General features: G+C 43.6%; 1 protein-coding gene across 1 annotated transcript in view; it reads right to left on the reverse strand.

Moving 5' to 3' along the window:
- kcnq3 (potassium voltage-gated channel, KQT-like subfamily, member 3) overlaps positions 1-15000 on the reverse strand; it is a 76482-nt gene that overhangs the window by 22933 nt on the left and 38549 nt on the right. Inside the window, exons 4-6 of the mRNA XM_076300066.1 lie at positions 9478-9650; positions 5675-5848; positions 733-843 (exon numbers count right to left, since the gene is read on the reverse strand). Coding sequence (XP_076156181.1) covers positions 733-843; positions 5675-5848; positions 9478-9650 — 458 coding nt within the window. The remainder of the gene's footprint in view (positions 1-732; positions 844-5674; positions 5849-9477; positions 9651-15000) is intronic.

Genomic DNA, 15000 nt, shown 5'->3' on the forward strand with positions numbered 1-15000 from the left:
AGCAACAAAACAGGCATGGGGCTACACGTCATCACACATTCATAACATTTAAAGGGACCGCGATCCCTGAACAGTTATACTTACATGAAGTAACTACAGACAGAACAAAGTGCTGCGTTTAATATGAACAGTGTGTAGCACCACACTTAATAACAAAGGTGAATTATGCCACTACAGTGGCTCCTTTAAGACTCCGTTTGTGTGCGTTCTGGAGCATCCTATAATCCAACTCTCCAAATTGATCTAACTATACTGTACATAATCTGATATATATATATTACGTACATAATCTGATATAAATATTTACAGGTATCAAGGCTATATTTAACATTTAGCATTTATTTTCTATTTGGCCTGTTATGAAATCATGCAAGCTCAGCTTTAAGAAACTTAATACTTAGCATTTTGTGAAACTACATTGGAAAAACTCTGGTTTTAATATTTACAGTTATCTAGGCGATATTGTTAACATTTATTTTGTATTTGGCCTTATCGTGTATTACAAAAGTCCAAAGTTGGAGACCTTGTAGACATTTGCTTCAATTTCAAAACCGGATTACTCTGGAACAACTAATTGTATAAGGGAATGCTTTACACCTTTGTGTTCGGTAAGTTCTGCTGTTTATTGTGATACACGATACACACACACACACACTCATTCACACAACACACACACTCATTCACACAACACACACACACACACACACACACAACACACACACACTCACTCACTGCGGGCAGGGCGAAGAAGGACACTCCTATGAGGCAGAAGGTTCCGGCCAGCAGTCGCCCTGCCCACGTCTTGGGTGTCTTATCGCCGTAGCCGATGGTTGTCAAGGTGATCTGCAGAAGATGTGTGACACACCAAAAACACACACTCATGACATCATTTCCAAAAAAACACACTTGTTTCGTTGTTGTTTGTTCCGAACAAAAATAGCCTAAACATGATTAAAGACAATAAATTACACAACAGCGGCATAAAGCCCTTGTCTCGTTATACACCATGGGTCTCCAACACGTTGCTCTCAACCCATAGCCGCCCCCTTTTGAGCTTGCCAGAGGCTGAAGCAGTAGGCTACTACATTAAAACATAATTGTTGCCGCGAGGCATTCCAGAATAAAAAATAAGCATAATTAAAAAAATAACTCAATTTAGGCTACTTGGCTACGCAATAAGGTTTCCATTAGAGCATAGCACACGTTCAAAGAATGGGCCTTGTCTCGCAATAAACAGCCAACACTTTTTCAACTACACGAAACTTTACAGTGATCATTAAATACCCCCTAGCTTTAAGTGCCCATTAGTCTCAACATTTGACTGTATAATAAAAGTACAAAAGTAAATTAAATCCCATACCAAACTGAAAATCGTCTGCTTTTGATAGCCTGGTATGCCGCTCCAAACGAAACGCATGTCTCACAATAAAACGCACAATGTAAGAAATAAAGGTCTGCCTCGAATAAGCCTGCCCAAAATAAATACCTGTGCTTTGCAGCCTAAGTAAATAGCAGACCCTGGACATAATTTAGGATTTACGGAAAGTGTGCAATCATACGATGTTGGACGCCTGGCGATGCTCTGGCCGTCTACTGTGCCTCTGACTCCGCTGCCTCATTTGGTAACTCGACAGGTGAGCGCGAAGATTGGATGTCGTGGATCCGCAGACTACATTCTCTATAACGGTTACTTTACCATCTGTGGTGTACAACCCAAAGTATTTCCAGACACCACATTTTACATGAGTTGGGGACGTAAATGTCCACTCAGGCTGGCCGTTCTGTGCGTTATCTTCCATTTTCAAAACAGGGTGGCTATTGAGGGCTCTGGCTCCAGTCATTATTGTGGCTACTGGCTATTACTGGCTTGATTGGGTCATGGTCCAACGCTAGAATACGTTTAGAGCACCCGCTATGAGATGGCAAACAATAAAATAAAAAACAAACTAATCATAGACTGTAAAAATGCGCTACACTAAAAAACCGAATAGTCTATTTATAGTTCGACTACGGATATTTCACGTCATGTTCAAATGCATATTTGCAGCAGCAGGACGGCTCTTAGTTAGAGCCGCTGTGTTATCCAATGAAATTAAGTTGCGCTTTAGGGCAACTCCACTCGGACACCACGCGCGTTCCCGAGCAACTTTTTCTTCTTCTTGTTACATGGCAAGCAATGTATGTGCATTATCGCCACCCTCTTAACTGGAGGACGACTCTCTTTTTCAGAATATCCAATAAAAATCGACGTTGGTCCATGCGTCATTTCCAGCTTTGGAACTTAGCACATGGTCAGAGGCGACTGGCGCTGGATCCCATCCCCAGTGTCAGGGCTCTACAGTGCACATGCGAGTAAAAATGATGGCGTGCGAGTGCAAAAAAATATTTAGGCGCACTGGTGCGAATGACTTCTAACCATGTCAGTGTTTGTCTACAAAATACACCGCAACATCAAGAAACATTACTGGTGCAAACCATAGAATCACGTCGCGAATGCAGCATAAAACTACACCTCCCATCAACGTTAGCAGTTTCGCGTTGTGACTCGCTAGTAGTCGCTTCTATCAAATCCAAGAGCGCGCAGACAAAGTGGAAAGTTAGCCACGATGCAAAGATTGAAGAAATTAGTTCTTCTATCCACCGAATTCATCGGATATCGGAGGAACAGGATGAGATTCTGAGAATGCAGTGAGAGAAGGAAACGTATTGGCTGCAATATCCAAAATATAGCTGTAGCTAACAGGCACAAAAGTAGCTTCCCGTAATAGCCTACTCCCATTTTATTCAAAGGTAGAACGCTACTGACAACTCCAGGCTTCCACGCATGCTTGTTTGTTTACACCGAATACAAGCTGAAGTGCAAAACGAAAGTAGGCCTAACGTTTGCCTACTGCCCCCATCAATGCAGATATTTCAAATAAAAAGTAAAAGTATAAAATATATATATATATATATATATATCCTTGATTAGCCTATGTTGGGTTTTGTGGAAGAGAAAATGGACTGTTTTAGTAGTAGTATTAGGCAGTATACAGTCAGATAGGTCACCATGGGCATATTTGGATTAGCTACAGATGGATTCACAAATAAATAAATTAGCCTACATTTGCCAGGAAACTTGATATACAGGCTAAATGCAAATGGCAATGTATTATATTATTTTACATTAACAAAATGTAGGAAAATAGAACAGACTGAAAATAAAGTAGGCACTGATCTTTAAAATCCTGTTTCCTGTAGCCTAAATGTTGTCAGTCATTCTTAATATTCGCAATTGGTGCACTGGCATGTTTAACTGTTAGCTGCAGTGTAATGTTAGATTATGTTTAAGTTAAGTACAGAACTGACTGTGCGCCCAAATTTTTGGACAAGTGCTCCTGGAAAAAAATGTTAGTGTAGAGCCCTGCCCAGTGTTCAATATGGCGTTTTTACTCAATATGGCCAGATTTACTAGCCTAGCCTCCACTATTCATTTGTATGGAGAGCGGGACTTAGTCACTCTCTCCAGTTATATATAATACCTCCATGGTGTGATCAGACCAGGTGAGGTCCTCAGCGATGTTGACACCCAGACATTTACAACAGCTCACCCGTTCTATTGGGGCCCAGATATTTAAAACAGCTCACACATTCTACTGGGGCCCCGTAGATGTAGAGGGGGGCATAGGAGTGCTGACCCTCCTGAAATCCACCACAAGCTCCTTTGTTTTGCTGATGTTAAGTTTGAGGCAGTTAGTCTGCACCATGATCGCCAGCCTATCTACCTCCTCCCTGTAGGCAGTCTCGTTGTTGTCGGAGATGGACCCCAGCACTACTGTATCATCCGCACATGTTATGATGGAGCTGGAGTCATACGTGTACGGGGAGCACAGCAGTGGGCTAAGCACACACCCTTGTGGAGCGCCGGTGTTTAGGGACATGGAGATGGAGACGTGTTCCCCGACTCTCACAGCCTGGGATCTGCCTGTGAGGAAGTCCAGGACCCATGCACACTGACCACTGCTCAGACCCAAGTCACCCAGCTTGTAAAACAGACTCGAGGGGGATGTTGTATTAAAAGCTGAGCTGTTAGTCAATGAACAGCAGTCTCATGTAGTTCCCTTTCCTCAACATGGATGAGAGTGGTGTGCAGTCTCATGTAGTTCCCTTAACTCTTATCAACATGGCTGAGAGTGGTGTGCAGTCTCATGTAGTTCCCTTAACTCTTGTCAACATGGCTGAGAGTGGTGTGCAGTCTCATGTAGTTCCCTTAACTCTTGTCAACATGGCTGAGAGTGGTGTGCAGTCTCATGTAGTTCCCTTAACTCTTGTCAACATGGCTGAGAGTGGTGTGCAGTCTCATGTAGTTCCCTTAACTCTTGTCAACATGGCTGAGAGTGGTGTGCAGTCTCATGTAGTTCCCTTAACTCTTGTCAACATGGCTGAGAGTGGTGTGCAAGACATGTGAGATGGCGTCCCCCATAGATCTATTAGGGCGGATCCGTGGTGCTGGGGATGGAGGCAGAGATGATGTCCTGGACCATGATGATGACCAGAGATGATGTCCTTGACCATGATGATGACCAGAGATGATGACCAGAGATGATGTCCTTGACCATGATGATGACCAGAGATGATGTCCTGGACCATGATGATGACCAGAGACGATGTCCTGGACCATGATGATGACCGAGAGATGATGACCAGAGATGATGACCAGAGATGGTGTACTGCTCTTTTTACTCTGCCACTGTGGAGAGTATCCTGACCAGAGTATGGCAGCGTGGTATGGCAACAGGGCAGGATAGGATAGGATAGGATAAGATATAAGATAAGATAAGATAAGATAAGATAAGATAAGATAAGATAAGATAAGATAAGATAAGATAAGATAAGATAAGATAAGATAAGATAAGATAGGATAGGATAGGGCAGTGTGGTATGGCAAAAGCTGTGAGAAGGACAGGAAGGCCCTCCAAAGGGTGATCCGTGCCACTGAGCGTTGCTGCGGTTCAGCTCTTCCATCCCTGAACAAACTCCATCAGAAGAGATGTTGGAGTAGGGCCATCAGAAGAGATGTTGGAGTAGGGCCATCAGAAAGACACCTCCCACCCCGGCAGCAGTCTATTTCAGCTGCTGAACTCAGGCAAGCGATTCAGGAGTATCATGTCTAACACAGAAAGACTCAGGAGGAGTTTTTATCCACAAGTGGTTAGGCTCCTGAATTAAACCATGACATGCACCTCCCTCATGAGCTGCACTATGCACCCTGCACCTTAAGCCCTGGATCTACTTTAGTGAGCACTTTAGTAGAACAAGGTTTTATTATATTTATGGGTAGGGGTAGTCTGGGGGGGGGGGGGGGGTAACTTTGATCTTTATTTTAGCTTCTTATTCACGTTTTAAACTTAACTTTTATTCTATAACTTATTATTACGTATTAATATGTGATAGCACAGCTGGAGTGGAGTCAGGAGTTCATTTCACTGCCTGTTGTAGGTCTATGACTATGCATGTGACAAATAAAGAAACTTGAACTTGTGTGTGTGTGTGTGTGTGTGTGCGTTAGTTTGGGTGTGTGTGAATGAGTGAGTCAGAGTATGTGTGTATGTTTATGTGTGGCTGTGTGTGTGTGTGTTAGTATTTGTGTGTGCGTGTGTGTGTGTGTGTGTGTGTGTATGGGTGCAGTTCTCACCAGTCCCCACCAGAGGGCGTCTGCATAGGTGTCAAAGTCCTGTGGCTCTGTGGAGGGGGTGGGGCCCAGCGGGTCTCTCATCTCCATGGCGACGTCGTCCTTCTCTACCAGGTACACCAGGAAGGACGACAGGATGAGAGACAGGAAGCCGATATACCAGGCAGTGATCAGCTCCTACACACACACACACACACACACACACACACACACACACACACAATTAGAGCCTACACAGGAAGCCGATATACCAGGCAGTGATCAGCTCCTACACACACACAACAAAATACAACAACAACACATATTAACAACAATAATAAAAAAGGGAGTTGTCCTCTTCTAATACAAGAGCTCCACCTGACCACCCACACACCTGCACACACACACACCTGCCCACACACACACCTGCACACACACACACACCTGCCCACACACACACCTGCCCACACACACACCTGCACACACACACACCTGCCCACACACACACCTGACCACCCACACACCTGCACACACACACACACCTGCCCACACACAGACCTGCCCACACCCACACCTGCACACACACACACACCTGCCCACACACACACACCTGTCCACACACACACACCTGCCCACACACACACCTGACCACCCACACACCTGCACACACACACACACCTGCCCACACACAGACCTGCCCACACCCACACCTGCACACACACACACACCTGCCCACACACACACACCTGCACACACACACACCTGCACACACACACACCTGCCCACACACACACCTGACCACCCACACACCTGCACACACACACACACCTGCCCACACACACACCTGCCCACACACACACACCTGCACACACACACACCTGCACACACACACACCTGCCCACACACACACCTGCACACACACACACCTGCCCACACCCACACCTGCACACACACACACACCTGCCCACACACACACACCTGTCCACACACACACACCTGCCCACACACACACACACCTGCACACACACACACACACCTGCCCACACACACACACCTGCACACACACACACACCTGCCCACACACACACACCTGCACACACACACACACACACCTGCCCACACACACACACCTGCACACACACACACCTGCCCACACACACACACCTGCCCACCCACACACACCTGCCCACACACACACACCTACACACACACACACCTGCCCACACACACACACCTGCACACACACACACACACCTGCCCACACACACACACACCTGCCCACACACACACACACCTGCCCACTAGGGCTGGGACAACGCGTCGACGTAATCGATGACGTCGATGCAAAAAATACGTCGACGCAAAATATGAGCGTCGATTCGTCAAGCATAAGTGTGCTGCTAAATATTTTTCATTTTACACCTTCAGTGTTTTCCATACGTTGACTAATCTGTGGCTGGGCACCACGAAATCAAAACCGGCCACCACACATTGATGTTCTATGTTGTAGGCCTGCTATTTAAATTAAAGATAAGATAAAATAATTTCATTGAGCTGCACTTTTTACTCACACAGCCTTTCCTCGCCTCGCCCGCTCTCTCTCGTAACGAGCCCGCTGCTCCTCCTCTGCATGTGCATTTAACAAAATATTCACGATTGTTGAAGGATTGTTGTTGCCACATAGAAGCACTGCATAGAACACAGTGGGCTAAATTGCTATTAAATCCGCTTAGCATCGTGACCACGCTGCACAAATTTGTTCAAAACTGCTGCATTAAAGTTAAAGTAAACTCTGCTAAGGTCTTATCACAACATAGTACATTGAGGAGACTAAACTAAGTTAAGTTACAGTATGCAATCAAGCAGTATCTCAAAGCTAACGTTAGAATACTGTTTGGATGTCAAGTTTAGCTTGCTTACTTACAGCTGCTTGTATTTCGTTACTCATGCAGGACTCTGAATGTTTGCAAAATCCCGATGTAAATGGAAAAGTGTTTTCCAAGACTCAAAAGTGCTTGTCCAAAGGAGAAGAACGAACCGTTATTTGAACTAACTACGTTATGTATTGCATCCACACATCAGCAGCCTTTTAATTGTGTTAATGTTAATAGCAAGGATTCCTACACGAACGTCTTAAAATGACAGGCACTCAATTAGACATACACTACTGAACTTTATTGAATGCTACCTCTGACTAAGAATGCATTACTTTGCACTTGTATTGTCTTTTATTTTTGAATCTTAAGAGCAATAAACATATATTGCAATGTCAAAGAATTCATGTTTTTTTCATTCAGTTTTTTTCATTCATGTAAATAAACATGTATAAGTTGCTATTAGTGAATTAATGGGGAGATAATCGAATCGAAATCGAATTGGACTGAAAAAATGAATCGTTAGATTAATCGATGCATCGAAAAAATTATCGCTAGATTAATCGTTTAAAAAATAATCGTTTATCCCAGCCCTACTGCCCACCCACCCACCCACACACACACACACACCTGCCCACACACACACCTGCCCACCCACACACACCTGCCCACACACACACCTGTCCACACACACACCTGCCCACACACACACACCTGCCCACCCACACACCTGCCCACCCACACACCTGCCACATTTTTAATTAGATAATGCCTCATTTGCATATGTAAACATTAAATTACAGAAAACGTGTAATACATTTTTTTCTCATATTAATGTAAGTAATCAACTAGGGAAGTTTAATAGTTAAAAAGTTTACTCTATTCACCTGTAGTGTCTCGCCTAATCTGACCTTTACTCATCCCATTCCTCTGCTTCTTTAAAGGTACACTATGCAGGTTCAGGTATTTAAAGGTACACTATGCAGGTTTAGGTATTTAAAGGTACACTATGCAGGTTTAGGTATTTAAAGGTACACTATGCAGGTTTAGGTATTTAAAGGTAAACTATGGAGGTTTAGGTATGTGTTTTTAAAGGTACACTATGCAGGTTCAGGTATTTTTGGCGAGTGTAGAGCTCCCTCTAGAGTCGCGATGTATTTATATGTTACTCTGCTGTTGTAAATAGCAAACTTCTCATGACTTATCCCCCTTGTACACAATGCAAATGCTTCTGTTGTGGAGGTGAAGGATTAACAGGCAGAGCGCTGTATCTACTGACCAGGTGATGTTTCAGAGCGCTGTATGTACTGACCAGGTGATGTTTCAGAGCGCTGTATGTACTGACCAGGTGATGTTTCAGAGCGCTGTATGTACTGACCAGGTGATGTTTCAGAGCGCTGTATCTACTGACCAGGTGATGTTTCAGAGCGCTGTATGACCAGGTGATGTTTCAGAGCGCTGTATCTACTGACCAGGTGATGTTTCAGAGCGCTGTATGACCAGGTGATGTTTCAGATCCTCACGAGATGGCAGGGCGCCGCTCTTGGAAGTTGCACAGCTGGTTTTCTCGGTTGGGACTCGCTACGTCTAAGCTGGATAGCTATGCTAGGTGAACGACTCGCCTATTACAAGTTCGTTTACCATTAAATTGGCTTTGTAAAGGTGAAAATCTTGCATAGTGTGCCTTTAAGCTTGACCCAACTTTCACCATCAGCCAATTCTCCCATTTCCTTTGCCATGAGACACTGTTTTACAATAATACCTCACATAGGTGTTGACTATATTTAAATGGTCTACAAATGAAACCCCAGCAGAGCAATTATGCTCAGATACATTACCCAGCAGAACTGCCAACAGCACTAACTGGAGAGTGTGTGTGTGTGTGTGTGTGTGTGTACCTTGCTGTGAGCGTAGATGGCTGACCCCAGTGTGTGTGTGTGTGTGTGTGTGTACCTTGCTGTGGGCGTAGATGGCTGACCCCAGGAGTTTCCAGGTTCCTCCACGTCGGTCCATGCGCAGCATTCGTAGGATCTGCAGGAAACGCAGACTACGCAGCGACGTCGCCAACACGTTGCCTTGGTTACGCACGGCAACCACTGGCACCGAGGCAATCAGAACAAAGATGTCTACGTGGAACACACCGAAACACACACACACACACACACACGCACGTATACACACACACACGCACGCACACACACAGACGCATGCACGTACACACACACACACACACAGACACATACACACAGACACACACACGCATGTTTAACTTCTTTATTCAGAATAGATAACACATAAATACACAAGGCCACAAACTTCACAGTGCAGTAATCAGCCATTCAGCCCTGTGACTCTGGGCAGCAGGCGTGTAGTGTAATATAAGAGTTCTGTGATCACAGTGGACTGCAGGTGTGTGTGTGTGTGTGTGTGATCACAGTAAGGTGGACTGCATGTGTGTGTGTGTGTGTGTGTGTGATCACAGTAAGGTGGACTGCATATGTGTGTGTGTGTGTGTGTGATCACAGTAAGGTGGACTGTGTGTGTGTGTGTGATCACAGTAAGGTGGACTGCATGTGTGTGTGTGTGTGTGTGATCACAGTAAGGTGGACTGTGTGTGTGTGTGTGTGTGTGTGATCACAGTAAGGTGGACTGCATGTGTGTGTGTGTGTGTCTGTGTGATCACAGTAAGGTGGACTGCATGCATGTGTGTGTGTGTGTGTGTGTGTGTGTGTGTGATCACAGTAAGGTGGACTGCATGTGTGTGTGTGTGTGTGATCACAGTAAGGTGGACTGCATGTGTGTGTGTGTGTGTGTGTGTGTGTGTGATCACAGTAAGGTGGACTGCATGTGTGTGTGTGTGTGTGTGTGTGTGTGTGTGATCACAGTAAGGTGGACTGCATGTGTGTGTGTGTGTGTGTGTGTGTGTGATCACAGTAAGGTGGACTGCATGTGTGTGTGTGTGTGTGTGTGATCACAGTAAGGTGGACTGCATGTGTGTGTGTGTGTGTGTGTGTGTAATCACAGTAAGGTGGACTGTGTGTGTGTGTGATCACAGTAAGGTGGACTGCGTGTGTGTGTGTGTGTGTGATCACAGTAAGGTGGACTGTGTGTGTTTATGTGTGTGTGATCACGGTAAGGTGGACTGTGTGTGTTTATGTGTGTGTGATCACGGTAAGGTGGACTGTGTGTGTGTGTGTGTGTGTGTGTGATCACAGTAAGGTGGACTGTGTGTGTGTGTGTGTCTGTGGGACCTATCGTGACATTCTAAAGTGCATCGTCACTCGTCAAAAGTCTATTCAAATTTAGTAGGATGTCCAGTCCACATTGGGAGGGGTTTCGTTATCAAACGTGGAGCGCATGGCGCAACAAGGTGTTCCTAGGTTTTTTAATCAGTCATATGGGTGTGTTTGGGGCGTAACATCATTTAAACCAATGAGAATGACATCTGTCATTCCCTTTGATGGCGCAAAGCACGATATGTCAAATAATGCATCGGTATTTTGACATTCAACGGCGCATTTGAAGGAGGCTGCTTTAGAGACCGTATGGAATAGCCATTCCACTAAACCAGTGGTCCCCAAACGTTTTCTTCCGAGGGCCAGCTCACTATGCCTGGCTCTAAGAGAGGATCAGCTCACTATGCCTGGCTCTAAGAGAGGGCCAGCTCACTATGCCTGGCTCTAAGAGAGGGCCAGCTCACTATGCCTGGCTCTAAGAGAGGGCCAGAGACTCAGAGTATATCAGTAACCATAAATAGCTTAGTGCTGTGGACAACAGCAGTCTACCTTAGTTGAATATTCCATTACATTTAATAGGCTACTGCAATTTAATACCATTGTTAGCTGTGTTTACATTGCAATCTTGCCATATCAGTGTAAAATGTAGCTCAAATGAAATAATACTAATAAAAAAATAGCATTCCCAAAAGTATTAGCAGGGAGTCCCAAAAGTGTATTTTATTCAAAATGTGTGAACTCTGAACTCTGTGTCTTTGCATACACAGCTCAAGTTGTGAACAAGCAATATCCTACAAATAATTTGAAGTTCTCAAACTATGAGAGTTTTATAAAGTGCTGGCAAAAACATCTGAAATTACCACTTTCACTCACCTGATGAGAACTTTGTGAATTTGTATGAACATTTGAATGAGTGAATAAAAAATAGAAATAATTATCCCAGAAAGTCCCAGAAATATGACTTGAATAGAAGTTAGTTAGTTATTGGGCAGTTCCAGCATTATGGATGTGACAATTGGACTCATATTGGTAAACAAAATGCCTTAGAGTGGGGGCAAAATTAGTATCAGTGAATTAATTTGCATAACTTTTAATGTAACCTCTGTCCTCTGAATACTGAGAAATCCTCAAATTTCATATAATCAATTTCATCCTAAGAATACAAGGCATTTTATCAGCGTTATGGATGTGACATGAAATGGACACACTTTTGTGAGAGATTACAGGTTTTCTACAAACTCTGTGAATTTTGAAGGAAACTATGCGTCATTTTCGTAATGCATTATGTAGGAAAAACTGGCGTTATGGATGTGACGGTTTCACGTTATGGATGTGACGTGTCTGAACCAGTCCTCGACAAATTACATAAAACACATAATTAAGTAGTGAATTTTGATATGAAACAATTGAAATAGTAATCATGAAAAACTAGCGATGAAATTATTGCTTCCTCAGTGCCCACTAAGATCCACAGGAAGAATCAGGACAAGTCATATAAAATATAAAAATATAAAAAAGACATTTATTTTTTTCTTTTACCGTCATCAATTTTGGTCAGTGATTCCCGGTGAAAGTGTTGTGAATCAGCCTCATTTCTGTAAATGTAGTTACTGCGTACTTCTTATGGTCATCTGTGATTTTTGTACCCATCTGTACCCTGTGTGGGTCTTTGGTCTGTATGCAAGCATCCTTTGTTTATCCTTGAATTCAATGAAAGCTTGTCTAGAGGCCTTTTGCCTATCACTAGGTGTGAAATGTTAATGTTTGTAGAACAGCATGTGTCCAGGCCTCTGAAGGACTTCCCAGGAAAGGGGGTAGTTCTAATTAAAAGACAATAGAAGCTGGCCAAAAGGCCACATCCCCCACACACCACACCTTTACCTTGCATATTCATACTAGTAGGTCACTCCTTCTTTTGTGTGTAACTTTAAATGTGGTAGACTGTTTCTGTATAGTCAGAGAAGTCAGAGAATACAGAGATACTAGTGAAATCCATGATGGGGTGAAACAAACATTTACTTCTCTCCCTTGAGGGCCACTGGCCCCTCATTGAAAAGAATAAAGCCTGGATCCTGATCTTGCACCGTCCTGATTAAGTCTTAAGAGAAATATGGTAGTAAAAATATACTATCACCGGGTTACTGAAACACCAGGGAACATAAAACTTGGTGGCCACTCCCCTAAAATAACTAGCCCTACCTGAACTGTTGCACCCAAGATGACAAAATATTTATGGTATGTTAGTCTCAAGAGCACACACACACACACACACACATGCACAAACACCCACCCACATGAATGCAGACACATAAACACACACACACAGGCACGCATACGCATGTGCGCATGCAAACACACACACACACATAAACACACAAACACAGGCACGCATACGCACATGCACACACACAGACACACACACTCTTATAAACAAAAGCAAACTCACATATGCACACACTCATTTACATGCACATGAGTTGCAGGAGTAGGAGATGGAGACAAATTGACAAGCGTGATTTATTTTTGCGAAGAGAATATGCAGTACTGAGAGGCGGTCATATTTTGTACCGCTATGCGGTACATCTAGTTTATTGCTGCCCTTACTCATGTTACTCTGTGGGTATTAGCTACAGAGGACCTGACACTTCAAATGCTGTCATATCGCGTCACATTTAAAATTAAACTGTTTTAAGCAGACGTGAACGGCAGGCTGAACAGATCTGCAACAGAAGGAGGTTGCTATGTTAACTCCAGCTGCAAAGTCAGCCATCTTCACCAGCTAACACGATAATCCAGTTACTGTACAACAACAGTATGACAGTTACAGGAAGATAATCGCTCAGATTTTCGTTATTAGGCCACTTGAAAATAGGCTATGGCTAGGCTAATCACTGGAGGTATTTTAATATTATGTTTGTTTTGCTAATGGTTAGGCAAGGCCTCCCTGACAGGGGCGTATCAAGCTTTTTAAAAGTGTGGGGGTTGTGGGATAGAAAAATAAAACAATCTGGCCAAATTATAAATAACTCCCTACAGGGACGTTGTAAGTATTTTCAGAGAGGGGTGCGGACCATATTGGTGTCCGGCAGTTTCCACCCCGAAACAAAATTCTGGTTGCTAAACACACCATTTTAATGCAGTTTGGGAGGGACATAAGAAGCAGCGCCCCTCATATGTGTGGCTCATGTGACATGTAGGCCTACATGATCTACCTGCTATCACTTCACTATTTGACACTACCCTACATGGAGACATATCTCATGTTATAAATCAAAAAATCATTTCAGAAATTATGTTTTGTGCATATGGGTTAGCAGGCTACAATAAATTGCCCTTACAGACAGCAGCCTAATTTCGAGGTATCACTACCTATTAAATAAATGTAAAGGACATAGAATAGTGACAGAACTGTAAGCTCAAATTCAAAAACGTTTGAAGTCTACCCAAACAAAGGTAATATAAATAAATTGTGTTGCATATAGCCAGCTTAATTAATATCAATTTAAAGATTATGATTAGCAGTTTTATGCTTTTTCCATTGATACAGGAAGCCACGTTGTTGTTTAAACCATTGTTGCTTCTAGCCCACGTTACCTCCAGTTTCACTTGCTGCAGGGACACACACATTGCATGAGCGCTCATAAGCGTTCTATTTGAGTTCTACATGCTGGAAATCTTTAGTTCTCAGATGTAGAACTCAAATGTGTCTTGACGCCTCCGTTTGTAAGATAAAAATAAGATGTTCTAAATGGAACGCGATCGTATTTAAGACATTAAGATCTCCAGTAGATGTAGCACTACGATACACACATTGTATCAGATCAGACGTGTGAAGGCATAACTTAATTTCGCGGCTACGTGGACCAGTAGGTTAATTGTTGAGGAGGCCCATAGTTTGAAAAAAAGCTGCAGATCATAGACAGAGAAAGCATAATGCTCTGAGAACAGTAGCCAAAGGTCTTTCTGCAGAAACAACAAGTGCCTTGGTGCGCGCACCCCCGCTTTCACTTTGACTCCCTGCATTTATACATTGTGACAAAAACGGTCAGTCAGACAGTGAATTTTGGTTTACTAAATTAGCATAATGTGGTAACAATTATCATTTCAATATTGTAAATCTGAAATCTGTTCACTGCAGACGTTATAATGCAGACCCAGCAGCAGCACAGCCTTGAAGGATGCACACTTTGAATTTGATCACAGCGGCTCTGGTTCTTCACTGGCTAACTTGATGTGATTG

The sequence above is a fragment of the Alosa pseudoharengus genome, unplaced genomic scaffold, assembly GCF_046254945.1.
Source record: "Alosa pseudoharengus isolate Yale_2024_CS ecotype anadromous, Long Island Sound unplaced genomic scaffold, YU_APseudo_1.1 YU_APseudo_1.1_scf_22, whole genome shotgun sequence".
NCBI lineage: Eukaryota > Metazoa > Chordata > Actinopteri > Clupeiformes > Clupeidae > Alosa > Alosa pseudoharengus.